The sequence below is a fragment of the Calidris pugnax genome, unplaced genomic scaffold (assembly GCF_001431845.1).
Source record: "Calidris pugnax isolate Ruff unplaced genomic scaffold, ASM143184v1 scaffold141, whole genome shotgun sequence".
NCBI classification, from domain to species: domain Eukaryota; kingdom Metazoa; phylum Chordata; class Aves; order Charadriiformes; family Scolopacidae; genus Calidris; species Calidris pugnax.
Window position 1 is genome coordinate 5,143,645 of NW_015090902.1, and position 20,501 is coordinate 5,164,145.

The following is a 20,501-nucleotide window of genomic DNA, read 5'->3' on the forward strand; positions in this document are numbered from 1 at the left end:
GCTTTCTAAATGAGGGTCCCACTCTTTGAGCCGTGAGTTATCACGAGGTTCCCTCTAACAGTTTCTGTCTGATCACCATGATCAGCAGTTTCAGCTTAGACTTGAGAAACCTCTATCAGCAAAAGTGTTACTGAAAAGAGCTCATTCCTAAAAAAAAAACACCCAAAACATCAGTTTAAATAAATTTTTGATTATTTCTTACTAAAATTTTTAATGAGTTTAAAAAAAAAAAAAAAACTTGGGGAAAGTGCGTGCATCAAAGGTTACTTATCAGCAAGCACCAATGTTCTTATCAGGATGTCCCACAGCAAAACCCACCAGGTGGTATGTGGCAGGACTCTGGAGGTGTATGATTTTTTTTTTGTTGTTCTTACACACTTCATGATGTAACTGCTGTCGGCCAGTGTCAGAGACATGCACTGAAATGGATTTGGTCTGATCTGGCAGAGCCCTTACTTTATTCATTTTTCCTATTAACTGTTAGAACAGGAATAACATATTCTGTCTTTATAAATCAGTTATTTTTATCCTTTTGCAAAATTAGGAAACAACCTACACAACTAAAAGACAAGCAGGATTCTAATGTGGAATAATGACAGCATTGCACAGCCCAAGTGGTGGCCAATCCACAGCGTGTAACAGGTTTCTAATTTATTTATAAATGAAGTATAATAAACTCTAATAACAGGAAAAGTTAATCACCCCAGAAAACTAGGATGGCAGGGCATAAAATCCTGAGATCAAGAGTGGAGAGCGATATGTGAGTTTAGTAGATTGCTTCCCTGCTTCAATGAGAAGGTCCTCTCCCACATCTCAGGTTTGCTGGGAGCCTATGGGCAGAAGCAGAAGTGTCAGCCGCTGGCAGAAGTTGGAGTTCATACCTACAGAAGGGCTAAGCCACAACCACTTTCCTAAACTACCAAGAGTGACAAACAGAGTGTGAGGAAAAGCGTGACGACGCCTCTTACTTCAAAGCTGGATGCGTTCTGTCCAGGCGTCAATTCACAGATGTTGGTTCTCATTCATCTGGATGATTCTGCTGCCTCGAGGGAGGGTAAGAAAGGGAAGCATTGCTGGAATCCCTGATAGGGTTTCCTATTCTTCCTTACACTCGGATAGATTATAAGGAACTTTTCAAACTGTCAAAATAGGAATCCAAAATAAGATGGCTTTTTATAAACATTTATCCCAGAGACTAAAATGTGAAGAAAATGTCTGCTAGAAAAAAGAAAATGGCCCTGAGTATGTTTGGACATCCTAAATGCAGAATTCGATAAACTTCATGGAGTAGACTTCATTTCCCAGCTTTCGGCAGAAAAAACAGGACTTCTTTACACTGAAACTGTCAGTTTCCCAGAGGGTTTGAGTTGATTGCTTATTTGAAAACAGAAAAATTCTTGAACACATTGAGGGCTGAAATACTTTGGACAGGTCTGAAGTATTTTGATCTGGAGGGACTTGTCATCTTTTTGTGTCTTCCAGTATCAAATTAAAAAATCATTGAAGTGGAGAAAGCAGCCATTGAGAAGTTCAAGCGAGTAGACACGGAATAAATGCTTCTGCCATAATTTTTTCTGTGACAGCCCAGAGCTGAGTGCTTGCCAGCCACTCGGTGCTAATTTGACATGCTTGTGTGGTTCCCCCGCTATCAGCGAAGGGGTGGCTCATTGAAACCCAGCTGAGAACGTCCACGTGAGCTGCAATGGATCATGTAGATGTACTTAAAAAATAGAATCTCTGCAGCTGCTTCATTCAAGAACATTAGGCTAAGAATTTATGTTTCACAAATGACAGTACAAAGATTTAAAATGTGAAAGAGGGTTTATAATGTCCCTCTTCCAATTTCTGTTTCTCTGAGAGCGTTATACCACACATACTCTGCCTTTAATGTCATATAAGGAAAGGCTGTATTTCTCTTATTTGTCTAAGGCCTAATCGCCTTTTTAATGGAAAATAGAAAGTTACATCCATAAATGTATTTTGTGATATTACTTGGCATTATTTTGTGCTTTTAATAAATGTTAATAAATAGTTTACAGTATACATCTTAGTGAAGGCAAATGGATTTCAGACATTCCACAAGCTATATAAAAACCAGGTACTATTGCAAATGAGGTACCTTTGAGAGTGCAGCCTTCAAAAAGAACCCTGAATACATCTTTGTATTTAAGTGTTGAGGCAGATGCTATTTTAATAGTCACATTCTTTGAGAATGAGGATTATAGTCTTTTCCGTGTGTTAACATAAGGAGTTGGAAGGTTTTGTGAAGTAAAGCAGGTCAGACATAACTACCAACTTGTCTTTTTTTTATTGGGAGCACTTGCCCCACAGATTTGTCTTCTATCTTCCCCTCACTATACCATTTGCACTTGTATCTCTACCACTGACCGTGGACTATCACATTGCAGCTAGGCTGCAACTGCTCTCACACCCCATTTGGGAACCTTTTATCTTTTGTTTCCACACCACTCTTTGGGAAATCATAACTAAAGTTCATATATTGAATAAGATGAGCCATAGGAAGGATTATATCAACACATATTATATCAGAAGTCAGAGAAAAAAACAGGAGTACCCCTTTTGGCTCCTCACCGGTTTCTGCTCTCCTCTGTTTCTCCTCATTGTCCATCTTGTAGATATCTTTGTATGCCAATGCTTTGGCAATACCATTTAATATTTTTTTTTCTGGATATGGTTAGTTTTTCACATTAGAATTGTAATATTCTAATAACTTACTGCTAGTTCTGTGCAAACACTTTCCAGGGCTAACTGAAGTGCTGCTTGAGGAAGGGAATTGCTGGCATCACCTCAAGGCAGGAGAGCAAACATAAAAACTTGCAGGCTGAAACACATCTGATCCATTACCTTCCTGCCTAACAAAGAAAGAACTAAAAAAAAAATGAACTTGGGAGATTGCACCAAGATAGATATAAACAAAATAAAGTTTCAAAAAGTTTAAAAAATTCTAAAAAATCTTAGGGCCCAAATCAATAATCCTGGATTACCAAAATTGCTTATGTGCTGGCTCTCTCCCCACCTGTCTAACAGAGCAATGAACCATATAGACCACCTTAAATTCAAAACATTCTACTTCAGAAATTTGAGTCACGTGGTGTGAAGAACCAACAGGCTCAACCATGCCAGAAATACCTGCTATAAAGAAATAAGGGCAAAATCCATTCACTGTGATTAAATTGGCCCATAAAGAAAAATTCTTGCAGTAGTAAGGCTGCTTGCATTTGTTTGGGCATCATCACAACGTACCATCTGCTCTTTTATATCCTTCTTTATAGCTCTGACTTTCAGAGAGATGGTACTGATTACCTCACATCTTTATTATATAAAAAGAGCTGTTTGCTAGTTCAGTGTTCTGAAAAAAAAAAAAAAAAAGTTTTTGTCAGTTACTCATCAATTTGCTCATCTGTTTGTCCTATGCAACATGATGATTTCAAGTCTGCTGACACTGTTACCCAAGGGAGTATGATTCATGCAATAATTTTCCTTCCTTCCTGCCTATTTCTTTTAAATTTGCTGGAACTTCAATATATCCCATACATATTTTTCACCTTAAACTCTTCTACCAGTCATTCATTTCACTTCCAAAATCTTATTTCCTTATTTTAGATAGGAGGCTTACTGGGGTTAGAAAAATACTAACAATGAAGATGCCATAAAAATTTGGTTTCTTACCCTTAACATCCCATTCTTGCAGGATACCTGTTTTCTTTTTCTCTTCTTTTGGAAAAGGAACTCCCTCAAGAATTAAGGCTAATATTAACAACAATACCTTGGTGTTTATAGAGTGTATTTTCACCAAGGCTATGAAGGAATATTAGCAATGTGGGTAGTCTCCCCTTTTTCAGCGGGGAGGTCATTTACCATGCTCCAGGACACACAGTCAACCAGACACCTTCAGAAGGAATCTCCTGACACTGAATCCCGTAGCGACTAGAGCATGGTTTGCTGTAAGGAAACCCATCCGGGATTTCTGGGTGGAGCAACACAGGAATTCCCATTTCCACTGCCAGGGAAAAGCAGCCACGGAAGAGATCACACTGGCAGCGCTTTCACTTTGGGGAGCTCAAATCAGGTCAGTCTGAAAATGCAAAGTATTGATCCTGGCAAAGACGCTTCTTTGCCGTTGCCTGATCTGTGAGCTAAAATGGAGATGGCTTTTCTTCAAGGATGAAGCATTTCTTCATGCTCTAGATAAACTGAGCTGAGGGAAACATTTTGACTCAAAAAGCACACCCTAAATCCACAGAGTAAAGGAATAGGGAGTAATATCTCATGGCCAGTCTCCCTCTTCTGCAGGACGCTGGAGGCAGTGCGTGAAGTTAAATGACTTTTAACTCTCAGCACTGACCTATGTATTTAGGGTTTTTTGCTGTTTCTGAAACAGTTTTCATCCTCAGGTTTTGATGGCTTTAGAAGAGTTTCCAGCTTACATGAGCAACGGAATTTTGGTCCCTCTCACAGAGTTCTTGTGGAGGACCTTTGTGCACAGGAATGTGCCAGTTTCTTCCCAGAAAAAGCTGGCAGATTGTAAGGAATGTTTGTTTTTACTTCATTGTCCATTTCTCTTTTCACTCAGATAATTGTCTTCTCCTTTCCTTGTCCCAGATGCAGAAGTGTCCAGCTGCTCCGCTATTTCCTCCACTTGCTGCAAAGCTTCCACTTCATCATGTGAATTTTTTAATGCAGTTTTTTTCTGTTTATTATTTGCTTTGATTTTCTTTGTACTTTTTCTTTCAAAATATTAGCTTTTAAAAATAATTACTTTAAACAAACAAAAGCACATCTGACTTCAATGCCTTCTTTTACCCAAATTTGTTTCTACACATGTCTCGCTTCCAGTTCCATTCCAGCCCCCTTCCCTTTTGCTGCATACAGGGGATCCTAAAGGAACCACCTGTGAAGTTGCAACTGTCCCTCAAGGTCTCTTATGTCTCAATTAGTGGGGAGCCCTCTCTTTGCTCTTTAAAACAGCATCTTCTTCTAGACACAGACAGTCGATATGTGGATGCAAGTTTGCTGTTGCTACCTCTCTGCTTTTTCTTCTCTTTCGTATCAAACACCTCTTATTTGTGACTCTAGCCTTTTGCTAGAGCTATTGATACTCTTGGCTGTTTTGATGCTTCTCGGCAGGAGCTGAGTCCCACCTGAATCCCCTGGAAGGAAGAAAAGGGGGTACTCTTACGCCTCTTCCCCTGTAAGAGATTTGCTCTTTGGAGACAACATCCTGCCCCGACCTTTTGAAGTATATCGGCTTGTTAAAGAGAGAGAGCTGTACTGCCATGCTATGATTTACACACAGATACACTGGATGGACAGTGAAGCTTTCAGAAAATCATGAGAAATTATTAAGTCATAATTTAATCATTTTGTCTCTGGACCAGTCCTCATGCTTATAAAATTTGGGAACTGAGAATCCTGTCACATTTTCGATACTAATTCCGGTAAATCTAAACATAACAGCTTTGTAGACAGTCTATACTTCATCTCACAATCCTAAATCTACGTCATCAGACCTTCTAACCAGCTTGGAAGGTCCTGCACACAGTTAAAGCCATGTAAACAGAGTTAATATAAGGCCTAAATTAAATTACAGTAGATGTCAGAATACTTTAAGATGTCAAATTAGCCTGTTTCCCAGTCCTACATAGCAATGGAGCCCTCTAAGGGTTACAAAGCAAACTGATTGCTTTCTAGCTAAGATGTAATACAATTACGTATTTAATTGAAACAATTATGTATATTCTCCACTTTTTTTTGGATGAGTTAATACAGCTATAGTATATCACACTTAACTGGGTTAATTTAAATGAGATGACTACTCTAGTTGTCTTCCACAATAACTATCAAAGTTAATGACTTTGAATGATAATGGCTCTTCTCAATTAGAATTGAATTGATATGTGTCTACCTAATGGGCATACATACAACGAAACCAGAAGGTTTTGGTGTTGTTTAACTGACTATAACATTCTGACTGGTAGTATTTTAACCCATACTTTGCTAGATAAAATAAAAAAAAAGAAATGCAACGAATATTAACTTTAGGTATTAGCATACTTTTAGCATTTTCATTGAACATTTTGTATGAAGCCTCAGCTTTAAAAGAGGATAGTTTTTATTCGAGAGGAAAAGTTCTCCATCTTGCAATTGAAAGGATTTTTGGTGACATTTTTGAGTTGTTGCAGCCTAGAATTTATTAACATGCATAAGAATTAATTAAGTAGTTGGTTGAAAAAATGTGATAATAAATATTTTTGTCTGTAATTTTAACTTACTTGGCATTTATTTCTTGATCATGATACAACTATAACAAGTTGTCTTTAAATGTATTAATTTTACTGGTCACTTTACAAATATATTGTTATGACTTGTAGTTCATATTATGAAAAATTGTCAATGTATTTCACTCCACTTAAAGTGTCAAAATTGTGATTTCAGAGTCTTTTTGGATGATTTCTCTTAATGTAGAAACCTTGAAAGTCGTAAATTCCATTAGTTTCTTCAGAGCTTGGAGAACAGCTTGCTTTCTTTTCTGACATAGACGTATAAATTGATCTCCCCAGTATATTTCATTAAAATATAAAACTTGCAAAACTTTACCTAAATTTCATACAAGTTAATGGTTTAGGGACCCATAGCTTACCTATGAGCTATGTGTTCTGTACATTTTAAAATTATTTTTTAAAGTATCAAACAATTACTGACAAGTCCATTTTTGAAGAAGCTCTATTTGATAATATTTTGGAATATTTTTACTTCTATTTCAAAGAGAATTATGTGGAAATGATATGCCATTACAATTGTCATTGTTTGTTTGCATATAAATCCAGTCAGTTAATTTTGCATGTTAAATTTGTTCTTCCTACAACACGAGGGAAGCAAAAAACTTGGATAACACACACTGTTTACTAATTAATTTGAATCTTTGATAGTAAAAATCAATGAACCAATTCGCTAGAAAGAAATTGGTCTCATGAGCTTTTCTTATAAATTAGCTCTTGTTAATCAGAGGGATGTTGTGTCCTACTTTTTGATAATTACTGTAGAATGATTAGTCTAATTTAGGATTTTGGGCCATTGAAACAAGCAAATAGATGAAATTGGACTCTTTCATTTGTGTTTACTCTGTGATTTCTAAGGAAAAAACAGTCTGTGATTACTCACAAAAGGTCGCACTATCAATTAACCCACAGAACCAACACCTTTAAGTAAAGTCATTAAATCTATTTCTAATCCCATTTTACAACACTGCTGTGGGTCAAATGTATTAAAACAACCCCAAAGCTCACAGATCCCTGGATTCTGCCAGAAAATAGTTTGCGATGAAAGGCTTATTACTTGTTTGGTGCATCAGCTTCCTCATTTTTGTGATGCTTTTGCTCGAGTGCAAGCCTTAGGAATCACATTCTCTCCAGGGTGGCTACAGGAAGCTGATCACTCTGGCTAATCCCAAAATGAAGGTGAAGAGTATGGTATCAGAGGCATGACTCTTATAGTTATCAACCTAAAATGATTCACCTTTTGTAGATCTTACTATGTATTACTTCAAGATATATTACTAATGAGCTGTTGAGTATTATATGACTTAAGAATTTCTAAAAGCTTATTTCTACCATGTTAAAATCCTTCCAAGTTTAGTGTTCCTTTAGATCAAGGCGTATGAGTCCCAGTTGAAAGAAGAACCTCACATCCTGCCCCGCTAGCTGAAAGTGCCCAGGTGTATTTATTACACGACCCTACGACCGAGAGATAAGTATGATCTCAGTGAAGGGTCCTACCCTAGACACCTCTTTGTCCAGCCAAACTTCATTCTGCCTCCCCCCGCGTCACCGTGCAAACCTTTTTTCTCGGGTTTTTGCTGGATCAGAAGGGAGGAAAGGTACATAAGACTGTATTTCTTCGATTCAGGGCTGGATCAACAAGTGTGTTATAAATGACACTTGGAACTCGTCCATTTTAAGAAATGTGCCTTGTTTCAATCAGTTCTGCTGAATGCCTTGCTAATTATGATAACATTTTCAGATTAAAGAGGCAACACATTTGATCCTGATGCTGGTTTCAACTGGTTCTAACTCTGGACAGTGCCAAAGAAAATAAGTCTGTGATTTCAGAGGGACCAGTGCTTGCAGCAGTGCAACACACTACCAGTTATGGCTCTTTTCCTGGCTTCATGACGCCTGTGAGAAAGGCTCCTACAGTTCATACTTACATGAAACAATAAACACAAATATAGGAAAGGTAAAGGCCTTCCTTTTGAGTCTGCTGAGATACTTCCTATGCAGTACAACACTGTTTCTGGTTTTGCAGCAAAACAGTAGTGTAAGTATGGCCACAGTTTGGAGGAACGGGTCAAAAGAAGATAGATTACAAAACAGAGGTCCATGAAGCATGTCACTTTTGAGTAATGAGGTTGGCATTTCCCAAGCATGCTGGCTTATAATTGCCTGATCTTTTCAGATGTGTATGTGCATGCATGTAAATTACAGGAAGGGGACTGAAGTAAATTCAAACTGGAAGTCTGCACTCCCAAAGAGGTGGTGGTTGGAAACAGAGCTCAGATGAATTCTCAGGATAAATAAAAAACCAGGCTCAAGACCTGATACACAAAGGAGAACATCAAGCAGAGAACTCTGCGACTAAAGCTTCTCAAATGAAGCCATAAAGCCTCTGAACATTGCCAAGGACTGTTTGCCAGATTGTGGAGAATGTCTGAAGTGACTTCTGATACTCTGAGAACCTCAGTCAGGACTACAAGTGACTGTGAGCTGTGTAACATCCATCCATCACTCCAGTCTGCCCCTCATGAATCTGTGGCCTTAGAGGCAAGGGGGATGGTATGGAGAGAGGAAATTTTTCCTCTAGTAGAGGAGGACCAGGTTCGGGACCACTTGGCCAAACTGGACATTCATAAGTCCATGGGCCCTGATGGGATGCACCCACGAGTGCTGAGAGAGCTGGCAGACGTTATTGCTGGGCCACTCTCTATCATCTTTGAGAAGTCGTGGAGAACAGGAGAGGTGCCTGAGGACTGGAGGAAGGCCAACATCACTCCAGTCTTCAAAAAGGGCAAGAAGGAGGACCCTGGGAACTACAGACTAGTTAGTCTCACCTCTGTCCCTGGGAAGGTGATGGAGAGACTCATTCTAGATGTCATCTCCAAACAAGTTGAAGAGTGGGGGGTTATTGGAAGTGGGCAACACGGGTTTACCAAGGGTAAATCATGTATGACCAATCTGATAGCCTTCTATGATGCCATAACCGGTTGGTTGGATGAGGGGAGGGCAGCAGATGTCATCTACCTTGACTTCAGCAAGGCTTTTGACACTGTCTCCCATAACATCCTCATTGGGAAACTGAGGCAGTATGGGCTGGATGAGGGGACAGTGAGGTGGATTGAGAACTGGCTGTGTGACAGGACCCAAAGGGTAATTATTAATGGAGCAGGTTCAAGTTGGAAGCCTGTAACCAGTGGAGTCCCCCAGGGGTCAATACTTGGACCCGTGCTGTTTAATATATTCATCAGTGACCTGGACGAGGGGACAGAGTGTATCCTCAGCAAGTTTGCTGATGATACCAAACTGGGAGGAGTGGCTGACACCCCGGAGGGCTGTGCTGCCATCCAGCGAGACTTGGACAGGCTGGAGGGCTGGGCAAGGAAGAACCTCATGAGGTTCAACAGGGAAAAGTGTAGGGTCCTGCACCTGGGGAAGAAAAATGTCAGGTACCAGTACAGGTTAGGGGTGGACCTGCTAGAGGCAACTACTGAAGAGAAAGATCTAGGGGTCCTGGTGGACAGTAAAATGGCAATGAGTAAACAGTGTGCTCTTGCGGCCAGGAAGGCCAATGGTATCTTGGGTTGCATAGGGAAGAGTGTAGCCAGCAGGTCAAGAGAAGTCATTCTCCCCCTCTACTCTGCACTGGTGAGGCCACAACTGGAGTACTGCGTCCAGTTCTGGGCTCCCCAGTTCAAGAGGGACAGGGAACTACTAGAAAGAGTCCAGTGAAGGGCAACAAAGATGATTCAAGGATTGGAGCATCTCCCTTATGAGGAGAGACTGAGAGAGCTGGGACTCTTTAGTCTGGAGAAGAGAAGGCTGAGGGGAGACCTTATCAATGCCTACAAGTATCTCAAGGGAGGGTTGAAGGAGGAGGGAGACAGACTCTTTTCAGTGGTTCCCAGTGAGAGGACGAGGGGCAACGGGCACAAGTTGGAACATAAGAGGTTCCACTCAAATATGAGGAGAAACTTCTTCACGGTGAGGGTGACAGAACCCTGGAACAGGCTGCCCAGGGAGGTTGTGGAGTCCCCTTCCTTGGAGATTTTCAAGACCCGCCTGGATGCAGTCCTGAGTAACATGCTCTAGCTCTAGGCAATCCTGCTTCAGCAGGGGAGTTGGACTAGATGATCTCTATGGTCCCTTCCAACTCTAAAATTCAGTGAAATTCAGTGAAACATACTGAGGCCAGGTTTGGTAACAATTCATTGCACAAGGATAAAATACAAGGAAATGAAAGCCACGCATAACCTCTGTCAGGCCATGAACCCGACTGCCTCAGTAAGCCTTCTGTGTGTCCTTCACACAACGTCTGACTCTTTCACTTTTTGCTGCTACACTTTTAATGGGTTGAAGACACGATCCTCCATGTGAAATGCAGGTATGAGCTAAAGAGATATTTATTTCCTTGCCACATCAGGAGGTTTTAATATACAAAATACCTTCCCCCCAGTCCTGGCTCTGGAAGCATGTATGCACATCAGCGCTGTTACAAGAACTACTTTTTAATGTGAAAACGAAGAGTGTGAATAAACATTTGGAAGTGACTGGAGATGCAGGCTGGAGATCAGATAAAAATTTCTGCTTTCAGAGGCCACACTCCAAGCCTTCTCAGCCATTCCAAAAATGCTGCAGAAAGAATTTATGAAGCGTCAGTGAAAATCTCTACAGAATGGTCTCAGAGGGAAACGTTGAGACAGCTTCTGCCAGTCAGACAGTGACATCCAGTGGGGACTTGCATTAACTGCAGCCATCCCTTCCCCTGATGCACACAAAAACACCAACACCTGGATTTTGTTAAAACACACAGAAATATTTAAAACATCTTTAAAAATATTATAAAAAAATTAAATGGAAAAATATACACAATATGTGAGTTCCCTAAAGAGAGAAACATATTTCGATATATTAATTATAAAAACTGTATGTTCATCTACAATGAAAAATTACATCTTGCCTCTAATTTTTAATCAACCTTAACAATGAAGAAAAAATGTTTAGCTGTATTTAGAGAAATAGCACATTCCCTAAATTAAAACTGTATTCTTTTCTATCTTGCTCACACAAAGAATCACTACTCCTCTTTTTTTCCTGACAGTCTCACTTCCTTTAAAAACAGAGTTCAAGATTTGCACTTAAGATTCTTGAAATCCACAAAGCAATTCTCCCCAGTCTTCATCCTTAGGACTCACAGCTGCAGCAGGTCACCATCAACAGAGCTTTTCTAGAGCAGAACCCTTCTTTTAAGGCCCAGTTGATGAAAAGTAATAAGACTGTCCTTCAAAGTTTTTTTGGAATACACACAAAGATGCAGGAGACCTCAATTTATTGTCCTTCCGTGCCTTTGGGAAATAGGTCCTTTTTATGGGAGATGGGAATATCCAAAACTCCTACCTACTAAGCCAGCAAATGCTCCTGAGGAGCAGACAATCAAATTCCCCTACTGGATTTGTCCCAATTTGTCTAGAATAATGAGATTTATCGGACCAAAAAGAGGTGAAAATACACTGCAAGCTGAGGATATGGCACTTCAGTGGATGTGGAAAAAGAGAGGATTCTGGGTTCTCATTCTTGGAAACTCATCTCAGTTATGGGAACAAGGCCAACTTCAAACCCTAGGAAGTTTGCCAACTAAATTCTGCTAATCTATCTTTTCACAGATTTATATGCAACAAAACCACTTTCTACTCTGGTAATGTTGCCAGGGTAATATTACTTTCTCCCTTTTCATGTTTTTCCACACTGGCTGACACCGTGTGCTGCTGTGGAATGACAGCTGAGGAAGGCTGAAGGTTTGAGTCACTGCCTGCAAAAGACACGGAACCAGTTACAAATCACTTCTGTCTCATCTCACTCTCCAAAGGGTCCACCTGAGCAGCTCCCAGAGTTTCTGGACTTGGGGGCCAAACTGAAACCAACGGGCTCTTTCCCAAGCAACCTCAATTCAGGTCTCACCATTAAAAGCCAAAGTATTCCACCAGCCTTAAACGTTTGGCTCGCGTTCACTCACACATACAAAAATCTAAGCAGCCAAAACAGTCTCGAAATTTATGATGTAATTATTTTGGTTTGTCAGCAAGTAGGCCCTTACCTTATGTTAGTGCACCATCACTTCATAAATCCACACACATAACGAAGAAAAGCCACACTTTCCTTAATTCTGAGAGTTTCTCTTATGGTTAATGCCACCTACTGTTTTTGTTGTTTTTTTTTTCTTTTTAAACTTAGCTCTTAAACATAGTGTTTCTTTGACAGGGTTAGCTAGAGGACAACTCTGATAAAAGTGTGAGTCTTTCTGAAATGTAGAAAATGGGAATATTTTTCTGACATATACATAGAAACCACATTCTTGTGTTTGTGAAAATTTACCTTTTATAACTTTTATAACTTTGCCCAGTTTATAACTGGGCAATACAGAAAAAGCAATTTCTGTTATCTTGTCTATCTTATCCTAGAAAGGACAGTTCTAACTGCTGTATCACACTGATTTCACACACTTACAGAAGAGGGAATTTTTATTTTTTCCAACCTCACACATCAGAGGGAAGACAAAATACTGATCAATTTGGGGAAAGTCTGCCTTGGAGGTACTAAACGAGGCACATTGTTTCCATTGCAAGTGGCCTGCTGCTTAGCTGCTCTGAACCACCTCATTTACTGGGACTGGAATTCATACCCACCGTGAAGGCAAAGGCTACTGACAACAGGTGGTATCTCAGCACAACAAGGTACCACAGTTTTAAGTGTGTGATATTAAAACAATTGTGCATCGATGTTGTTGCAGAACAGTTCACAAGAGGAAAGTCAGGAGCGCAAGATTTGTGTGGTCACGCTTTGGGCCGTGTATGAAAAACTGCTTACCTCTCCCCATCAAATCGTTAGGAGCAAAGCTGAACTTTTCTAAACCACCCTGGGAGGACTATGTCTATCTATATAAAATCACAGAGATCGGTTCCATGGTCCTGAAGACAGGTGCCACAGTCTATCTTGTAGGCATTTGGTTAGTCACTCCTTCAAAACAGGGACCCTTCCCAAAAGGCACATGCTTCCTACCAGGCCACGAGCTGTTTTCATGAAGTGACAGCTGACACTACCCAACATTATATCAAGAGTAGAAGCAGGTATGAGACAACACAGCAAGCCCGCGTATTTAGTTTGCTAATATAAACAAGACTAGCTGTCTGTAATTCTTGACGAGTGAGGAGAGCCATGCCATATGTTAATCCACGGGAAAGGCAAAGAAATGGATCCCAGACAAAGACTCCAGTGCCCTTCCACAACTCTGCAAAGCCCTCCAGAAAGTCTTGCTCCTCCCTAGCTAGGAGACTTGCAAGCTGTGTGTGCATAGTCATCTGCTTATCTCCCCAGGGCCATATTCCCATTGTTATGAGGACTATTCAAGTATTTAAAATTAATTTCACATATACATGCAAGCTTAAAAACTTACTAGTGTTCTGTAGTTTTGTATTCAACTGTTCTTCGCGTTAATCTAAATTCAGTTTTATAAATCACTATTCCTATGTCTTAAATGACATCTATTTTAGACAGAAATTCAGGTCTCCACACAGAAGTTTAACTGTTTCCACATACAACTTCTACTAAATATGTATGGACAGTCTTCCATTGTGTTCACTCCCACCCCGCAAATTTCCTTAATCAAATAAAAACAGGTTGCTCTGAGCAAAACTGAAGTAGTGTTTTTCATTTTCAGTTATTTCATTCAGTTCATCAATTTTTTATTTTCCATTATTAAAAAAAAGCTTATTAAAAAAGGAACAAAATGGCATAGAACATTATAAAGTTTTCCCCCTTCCTATTTGCTCTACAAATAAGCAAAAGCTATGAAAGTTTAATCCAGTTTTAAGAAAATATATTTATCTAGCAGCATTAAAATAATGAAATGTAAATTGAAAAAAGTGCAGAGATCATTTTGCATTACACAAATTAAGTACAAGAATTTACCAAAGTGTGAATTTTTACGAGGAAAAAAATGGAAAGAAAAAAATCCAATTAAAATTAATACAAAGTAACTCCATTTAAGGTACAGTGGATAGTTTTATTTATAAAATGCTACTGGCACACAATACACATCGGAAGTATGAAACATGATTTATAAAGAAGTGAAATGCTTCACAGAAGCTTGGATTCCTGAGGTATTCTGAATACAATCCCTCATTTACTGGACTTCACAACACAGCTCCAACTGGCTTACGCAGCAGAAGAGGATTCTTGATAAACACACAGTTAAGACATAGTTTAAAAATACATACGGAAACAGACACAGACTGGAAGACTGTGTCTCACCAACAGTAATAGCCTTGGTCATGGTGGAAAACTATCTTACACTGAAGGGCACAAAGACCTGTTACGACTGGGTTTCTCAATTTCACAGCCAATTCAGATGTATTACAGATAACCTGCTTTCACCTCATTGCCCATGATCACAGGTTGCAAAGTCCTCTTGACATCAGGCACAAAACCATTGCTGTTTCTGAATAAACATATGAAGGACTGATTACCTGGACAAGTATTATAATTTAAAAAAAAAAAAAGCATTAGGAGTTTCACTTCTTTTTCTGTTTTTCTGCTTTGATTCTCTGCTGTAGTGTCTTCAGTTCAGTCATTACATTCAAAGTTCTGTAAACCCAGGTGACCTGAAAAGTAAATTATGAAATATAAGTAATCCACATACATTTACTTATCAATTTAATGAAAGCATCCATGTAACTGAACACATACATACCACAATTATAATAGTATTCACCAGCAGTGGTGCTGAAAATACTAGTGAAATAAACATTCCTCTTGAATCAAAGTATTGGTATTTAGAAAACAGCCTGAAAGAAAGCAAATAAAAATAAGAAAGCAAGCTTTATTCACTGTAGTTCACATAACGTTAGACTGTCACAGTAACATGGACACTCTACAGATTATCCTACTTTATGGGATGCCCAAGCACAGGCCAACATTCTACTGTACTGTAATGTCAAAACAAGGAGACAGTCAATATCTCATCAGTTGTGAATATTCATTACAATACCAGCCTTTCTCTTCTTTAAGGTTTTACCACTCAAAACCCAAATTAAAAAAAACACAGATAAAGTAAATAACTTGATGTGACTACAATAGTACATATATTTGTGAATCAGAAACCATGCTTATCCTCAAGTGTCCAAAATGACTCTCTCAGGTATTCTGGTTACTTATATTAGAAAAGATAATGAAAATAATAAAATGTAGCAAAGTTGTAATTTAGGGCTTGTATGCCTGAAGTGGAACATAAAGACTTATAATTAGATGCATGCATAAAGTAGTGTTAAACAAAATTTCCAATTACATCAGGGAAAGTGTAGTTCAGTGCTTGTGAAAAAAAGCCATCAGTTTAATTCTGGTACACAGGCTTAGTAAAACAGGCAAATTTTAATGTTTTTTATGCATATAAATAAGTAAATAAAATAGTAGTGATATTTTTGAGTAGTACTTAACTTCAGCTGATTGAACATGAATAGCTATCAAAGAAAACCCAGCACAAAAAAACCCAACCCACCAAAGCTCACATGCTCTTCCCTTTAAATCATCCCACTCTGCTCTTCATTTAGTTCTCTGACTAGTTCATCTACAACTATCCATATAAACACAGATTTTAAGCAGTACAACAACACATGCTAGCTATTAAAAATTAGCTTTTCTTGTAAGCTAAGTGATAACTATGTTGTACTGTATGGTTTTGTTCAAAAGTTTTATATTAACCAATGCAACAGACCATCTGCCATCACATTCTACTGATGAGGCATGAGTGACTCTAACGTTTTCTGAGAATGATATGAAAAAAAGAACATTGTTACAAGAACATTTAAATGAAAAAAAAAAAAGAAACTGAAAACATTTACCTCCAATTCATAGCTGCTAATTCATTTATATATTCAGCGCAGTACACTAAGCCCACTGTACAACAAAACAAAAATATTAGATTCAGCACTTCTTTAAAAATAAACTGCCATCAGTTCTGCCATGTATATTTAAAGCTGTATACATACCAGATAGTAGAATTCTTTGATTCTTAGAAGACCAAACTATAGGTTTAATTTTTTAATGGCACAAAACCAATTCTGAATTAAATGTCCCATGTAGTTACTAAGAAGTACTAAGTGATCACAAAATATACCCACTATATTACAAACTCCTGCTCATCTGAGCTTATAGAAAGAGTTCAGCATACAAATGAATAGAAGCATAAAATAAGTAATTTTTTTTTTCCAACAATCTTCTTGGTGACTGCTTCTAAGTTATTTCTGTGAAAAGAAATGCCAGCACTCCCCAAAACTGGTATGCAATTAAGTTATCATTTTAGAAGTTGTGGTGTCACATTGCTATATGTAATATTACTACCTGAAGCTAGGGTACTAAACATACATAGGCATTTTTGTAAAATCCAAACTTTGAATAGGTGTATAGCAGAGTACTTTGCTGCAGGCAGGCAAAAACTAGCATACTCTTAATCAACAATTACATGCAATGCTAAGCCATCAAGAATGTAAGATAATCCAGTGCAATCATGCTTAACAAAAAAGCAACACGATTACAAAATTTTAAGTTTGTCCTTGTTTCATTTTTCATTACAAACAAAGCAAAAAAACCAGATTCAGTGGCTAAAGGTGACCTGCAGAAGCCAATTAAATAACTAGTTTGGTAATACAAATGAGTGCCATGACAATCAATATGCTACACTGCTTTGCCACCATTGCATTATCTCTGCTTGGCACCGCACAGTATAAACATACCTAGAGCTGCTCACCTGACAAAGTAAACCAATGTGATAATTTCATTATTTCCTCAGTTATTTCTGACTATGTACAATACAAAGTTATTTACACTGCAGACATATCAAAACTGGGTAAGTTTTTCAAGTACAAACAGGTCTTGGACTCAATATGGATATTTCTATGTACTCTTCTGGTTAATGGCAAGTTTACATCACATCTGGGTTTAAAAAGTCAGCAATGATCAATTCCACTGCATTTTCTAATGCAGTTAGACTTCGGCCATTCAAACTAGCATTAGAAACACAGAAATACTTTATATAGAGTGTCTAAAGTAAACAGCATGTCATTGGAAATTCTGAATACCTAATATTAAAGAAAGAAAAGCCTATATTCTTATAGGGAACCTTCAGGCCTAATGTGCCATAAACAGGCCGTTGTTATTTTGCCCTCTGTAGATCATTTTAAACTCTGCAGCTACAAGTGAATGTATAGAAACTACTAAGGTTTCTAGATTCCTTCTTGGGCATACTCAACGTACTGCAAACTTGGCTTTGGCTGACTCAAGTATTTGCAGTTTTGAGGAAGCTACGATTCCTCTCCCAACGTGACTAGTTCATTAATGATATTTTAAAAAGTCAACATAGTCTTCAGGTGCCTTTTTCCTGCAAATCTCTTTCAATTCCTCATTCTTCCTGCAATCATGACAGAACTGAGGTACTGTGTAATAAAATCCAAATCACCAGAAAATCCATCCATGGCTAGAAGAAAGGCACTGCTCATAATACGTGGACCTAATCCATGCCATCTAAATTAAACCCAAATCTGTCAGTCATAAAGACACAGCTTTGGGTAAGCAATGCCACAATTCCCAGGCTCAAACCTGATGATAAACCCTGAGATAACACAAGTTGATACCGCAATGTACTGAACCAGTCCTGCTGTTCCTCACGTCTCTATCACAGCTCTCAGCGGGACATATGGTGAACATGCTCCAGGAATGAATCCAGCTGAAAGCTGACCACAGTCACTGAACTGCAGCATTAGAACAAGGCAGAATAGAAAGCACCTGCTGGCTCTCTGCTCATTTCTTTTCTGCTTATCCAGCACAGCAACAATTTATTATGCGACGCATTTACGCTGCAGAAAGCTTATTTATCTGAGATCCTCAATGAGGCTAGAGCTTTAAGTGCCTACTTCACACAGGCTTAGAAACTAAATAAATACATATATATAGGTGGTAGTAGCTTCCATAAGTTTACTGTGGATAGACACATGTATTATTGCAAGAAAAATACTAATTTGCATGCACTTTATCTGCTGCAAGGTATAAAACTGTGGACTGTGCAAGTATACAAAGAAAATGGTTATTGTTAAGAGACAGAAAAAAGCTATTTTGGCAGTACGAGCGGCTTAAACAAAGCACATATGCCCTTTTATCACCCGAAGGCCCGTTGAGGGAAGCATGAAACCCGTACTCACCCATGCAGAGGAAGTGCCCTATTTGCACCCGGTAGTGCTGGAAAGAGAAGCAGGTCAGGAGGAAGCAGAGAAGGTGGAAAACCCCCAGCCCCAGCAGCCACGGCTCGGACCAGTCCGTCTTCTACACACAAAACGAAAGGAGATTAAAGCTGTGGAGAGAGTCAACCCAGACGCCCTCCTCCTCCTCCAAGGGATTTCTCTCAGGGACCGCCGCTCAACGGCCCGCCCCGTGCCGAGCTGCGGAAAGAGCGGGCACCCTCAGCGCGGGCTTCCCACACACACACAGTGGTCAATGGCCAGCCCGGCCCTCATCTCCCCCACCTTACCGCCAGGATGGCAGACAGCCCCGGCGGGCCGCTTAGCGGCTGCTCCATGGCGGCCGCCGAAGTCTCGCGAGAAGACGCCCAACGACCGCGACCGCCGAAGTCTCGCGAGAAGACGCCCAACGGCCGCGGCCGTTGGGCGTCTTCTCGCGAGACTTCGGCCCCAGCCGCTTCCCCCCCCTCGCGCCTGAGGGGACTTGAGGCGCAACATTCCCTCTGCTTTAGGGATGGGAGTGCAGGAAAAAGGGAGTTTTAAGCCCTTTTCAGAAATTTCTGACAAAAAACCCCAGTTGACCACTCCACAAGAACTTAAGTCAAATGAGAAACACTATTATTTTGCCAAATGGAAAAAAAAATAAATCAATAATGAGTTACTGTACAGTGGAAAGTGACTAAGACATTTAAAAAGTTAAACCTCTCATTTATAGCTCCTTTTGCTAAATGCGTGTATGTCTGGAAGAACTGACCGCTCTTCAAGTGCTGTCAGCCTTCAACAGAGATTTCAAGCTCAGATTCATCAACTAAAACTAAATCAGGAGACGTAATGAGTCTTAAAAGGATTGGCTTTGTCAAGCAAGCCATAAGGTCATACCACAGCTCCACATTCTGCTTTCATGAAATTGAAATTATTTTTTCTGAGCCTTTGGCTTTTCCCAAAATGTTTGGGAGTGCATGTGTAAATAAATGTCACAGGTACTTTTTTTCATTTAGTCTACCATGTAGTTAAATACAGGTCATCACTGAGAACTGCTCTCTTTTTACTGTCACACTCCTGCAATTTAATGTGAGATACCTGAAACTGAGACATTTTTCTGTTTTGCTTTAGGTTTTTGGTAATCTTTTTCTCAACAGCAATAATATGTGGAAGCCAACTGACAGCTTTACTTAAATCATTGTAAAATTAAGTAGGGTGATGCAAAAGTGGACATTTCTATTACCATTCTGCTGCTAGTTTTAAGACTGGGGGAAAAAAGATGTTTTAATTCCACAGTGTAGATTGGGAAATAAGACTGGAAGAAAGTGACTTGGCATTAGTCTTACAGCTAATATAACCAATCAATAGGTTTGGATTTTTGTAAATGAGGAATCAGTTTCTTGTAATTGCTCTGTAATTGACTACAGTAACCATCTGCAATAGATGAAGGGCTTCAGTGTATGAAGGATATAGTAGCTGTTTTATGAGCAGAATATGCTAGTCAGTGGTGAATCTGTGATGCAGACAAGCTGGGTGGGTAGAAAATTAGTATCTTATTATGGCTACAACATACTGTATGTAAAGAAATCACGTAGCTTTTACTGTAAGGCACTGTAGCAGCCATGGAGACTTTCTTATAGGGAAATAGGAATTGCTTCTTTAAGATTAACTAGGATAAATTCAATAATATTGTTTGTCAGCAGGTGGTAGCAGATACATAAGTATTACCAGATATTTTGCATGGTATAGATTATCTTTAATTTATTTTTAGTGGAAAATGAAATGTGAAACAGAAGATACTAAAAGGGTAGCAAACAGATACGTTGCTCTTTTATAGGGAAAAAAAACTTTGTATTTGTCCTTTTACAGCATCTTTGCAGAGCCAGTATGCTACATTTACATCTGAATTTTAAAAATACTCTAGTAACCAGAAATGTACGGTACCAAT

The 20,501-nt window shown here is 39.2% G+C and overlaps 1 protein-coding gene across 1 annotated transcript; it reads right to left on the reverse strand.

Moving 5' to 3' along the window:
• Nucleotides 1–14,328: 14,328 nt before the first annotated feature.
• TMEM18 (transmembrane protein 18) lies at nt 14,329–18,942 on the reverse strand. The gene is made up of 5 exons (XM_014948911.1): nt 18,862–18,942; nt 18,536–18,656; nt 16,184–16,238; nt 15,037–15,130; nt 14,329–14,947 (listed from the first exon to the last, which is right to left on the reverse strand). The coding sequence occupies exons 1-5, from the start codon at nt 18,907–18,909 to the stop codon at nt 14,858–14,860; spliced, it is 408 nt and encodes a 135-aa protein (XP_014804397.1). The 5' UTR covers nt 18,910–18,942; the 3' UTR covers nt 14,329–14,857.
• Nucleotides 18,943–20,501: the final 1,559 nt, after the last annotated feature.

Excerpts from the sequence above, each read along its gene's own strand:
- TMEM18 (XM_014948911.1), bottom strand. The coding sequence starts at position 18,909 with ATGGAGCAGCCGCTAAGCGGCCCGCCGGGGCTGTCTGCCATCCTGGCG. Across the intron at positions 18,657-18,861 it reads GGCTGTCTGCCATCCTGGCG|AAGACGGACTGGTCCGAGCC; the intron begins GTAAGGTGGGGG and ends TTTTGTGTGTAG. Across the intron at positions 14,948-15,036 it reads TGAATACTATTATAATTGTG|GTCACCTGGGTTTACAGAAC; the intron begins GTATGTATGTGT and ends TTTACTTTTCAG.